General features: G+C 35.1%; 1 protein-coding gene across 1 annotated transcript in view; it reads right to left on the bottom strand.

The window, feature by feature from the left end:
- Window positions 1–2,106: 2,106 nt before the first annotated feature.
- LOC110026300 (probable carboxylesterase 8) overlaps window positions 2,107–2,764 on the bottom strand; it is a 1,493-nt gene continuing 835 nt past the window's right edge. Inside the window, exon 3 of the mRNA XM_020727187.1 lies at window positions 2,107–2,754. Coding sequence (XP_020582846.1) covers window positions 2,403–2,754 — 352 coding nt within the window. The 3' untranslated portion in view covers window positions 2,107–2,402. The remainder of the gene's footprint in view (window positions 2,755–2,764) is intronic.

Raw genomic sequence — 2,764 nt, 5'->3', positions numbered from 1 at the left:
GAAGAAATGAAATGAGATTCCATTTTTTTATACATTTAAGTTGAAAGATATTATTATAATATCCATAGTTGAAGTCCTGCTACTGTCCACCTTTAAATAAAATAAAGATTTGTATGAAAAGAAACCGACTTTGATCATTGTTCTCAATTTGGTGGGTTTGGTGGAGAATCTATTTGTTGCGAAAACTATTCTTTAATGTGAATTCTTAACATCAAAGCATGTTCAGATTCTGGAAATTTTAATTGAATTAGTTGGACGTGAGAATTAATATCTCAACATTGGGATGTAAACGAGCGGAGCATGTGCGAGCTCAGGCTTGGATCTTGTTCGGCACGTTCAAAATAGCCCGTGTTCGAAATCGGCTCGTGTTCGAAATTGGCTCATGAATAGTGTGTTCATGTTCGGCTAGATTTAAATATTTGTGTTCGTGTTCGGCTCGAAATTGACTTGGAAAAATTAAATTGAAAAAATAGATATAAAGATATAAAGTGTGAGAGATATAAAGTGTGAGATTCGAACCTGGACCAAATGTATACAAAAGAATGCACCAATCACATTACCACACAAGATGTTATGTTTTTAACTTATATATAAATATATATAATATATTATTATATAAATAATTATATATATTTTTAATTTTGAGCTTAAACGAGCCGAACATAGCGAACGAAGAGATGTTCTTGTTCGACTCGTTTATAATTCGAGCTTTAAATATTTGTTCGTGTTCAGCTCGTTTACTTAACGAACGAGTAGAACACAAACTACTTAACGAATCGAACACGAATTGTCCACGGACAACGAGTTTTTTTAACAGCCCTAATTGCAGGCGGCGAGGGCGGCCTCAAGGCTTTGTAAAGTTATATCTTCACTTTATTTACTCATTCAAAGTTGTCTTGGTATTATCATGTTGATGTGAAAGAGCTTATTACTGTTTGCATCATTTCACGTGATTAAATTGACGAAAAAACAGTTGATTGGTTTGAGGAATAATAAAATTTAATCTTTTCTTAAGCATAACATATAAAATCAATAAAAAAGTAAAATAAATATTAGTTATTTAATTAGTTGAGCTACAATAAGTCAAATAAGATTGAGCGAAAGTCTTTTCTTGTTCGGCTCATTTATAAATCAAGCTCAAAATAATTTTTTTTGTGATTGATTCGTTTTATTAACAAATGAATTGAATACAAGATAATTAATGATCTGAACACAATTGTTTGCCATCTAAGACCACGTGATTCTTGCACTTTCTAGTACTTACATATGTAGTGTGATGTTGTAGTTTTTCCTATAGCACTGGAAGCACCATATCCAAATTTGTAATTAGGTGTAGCTTGAGCTCCAACTTAGGTCTACGGTTTCAAGCGGGTTTATTTATTTAAAAAGAGATAAAAGAATATTAATTTAAACAAGTATTATAATTAAATAAGAAATAGAATTATTAGTATCTAGAAGATAAATATTAAAAAATTACTTCATATAAATTATAAAATATATTGATTAATGAAAAAGGTTATGCTTGCCACAAATTTTTTTTACAATTTATCCTTCGATCTGAACACAATTGTTTGCGAATGGCGAGTTTTTCTAAGACCACGTGATTCTTGCACTTTCTAGTACTTACATATGTAGTGTGATGTTGTAGTTTTTCCTATAGCACTGGAAGCACCATATACAAATTTGTAACCAAATTTGTAACTAGGTGTAGCTTGAGCTCCAACTTAGGTCTACGACGTCAAGCGGATTTGTTTATTTAAAAAGAGATGAAATAATATTAATTTAAGCAAATGTTATAATCAAATAAAAAATAAAATTAGTATCAAAAAAATAAATAATAAGAAATTACTTCATATAAATTATAAAATATATTGATTGATGAAAAAGGCTATGCTTGCCACAAATTTTTTTTACAATTTATCCTTTTCCATCTCTTTCAGAATAGCTAATTCATGGTGTTGCATCCAAGTATCATGTTGCATTCTGATCTGTCTGGTAGACCGTACCCAAAGAATAGAGCATAAGACCAAGGAATAGAGCGTGAGACTCAAGAAATAATGCACGACGTTACAAGTGGGGGAGCCCAAAAGCCTCTTTACATGAAAGGACATTCCTATGTATATATGATATGAAGGTCAAAAAGTAAAATACAATATTATCCTTAATTTTAAAGGGTTGTACTATATATTTTAGTGTTTTGTATTGATATGTTCTGCTAAAAGTCTTTCGTCAGTGGGAGGGGAGAAAAGTCCCTCATTTGATTCCGGCTTGGTGAAGACAAGAGTTTGGTCGATCGATTGAAGTGAGATGGCTGAGGGAGAGCTTGAGTTCAAAATCAGATTGACTCTCCGTACATGATGATCATTTTTATATATACACATCCATAATGAGGTGAATCCCGCTTAATCTCCGCCGCAATTCACGAACTCTCTGACTCTGTCAAACATAACCTCAATCCTCCCCGGCTCCACAATATCCGCACCATGAAATCCCCCTTCCTCTATCCTTACCACCACCTCTATCCCACCCCTCACAAGCATCTCCGCCACCTCCCTTTGCCGATTCACCAGCGGATCTCCGGCGAACCCAAGCATCAAACACCTCGGCAGCCCCTTCACCCGCTCCTCCCCCTTCTCCTTCATCGCCGCCCCCACATTGCAGTACTCGTGATCCCTATCCGCTCCTTCCGGCAACGCAAACTCCCACATCAAATCCGCCGCCGCTAACGGCAGGGGAGGCTCCACCCCCACCCACACCCCCCCTC

The sequence above is a fragment of the Phalaenopsis equestris genome, unplaced genomic scaffold (assembly GCF_001263595.1).
Source record: "Phalaenopsis equestris unplaced genomic scaffold, ASM126359v1 Scaffold000362, whole genome shotgun sequence".
Classification (NCBI taxonomy): Eukaryota; Viridiplantae; Streptophyta; class Magnoliopsida; order Asparagales; family Orchidaceae; genus Phalaenopsis; species Phalaenopsis equestris.
Note: the sequence above shows the minus strand (reverse complement) of the source record. Positions and strands in the feature narration are given on the sequence as shown.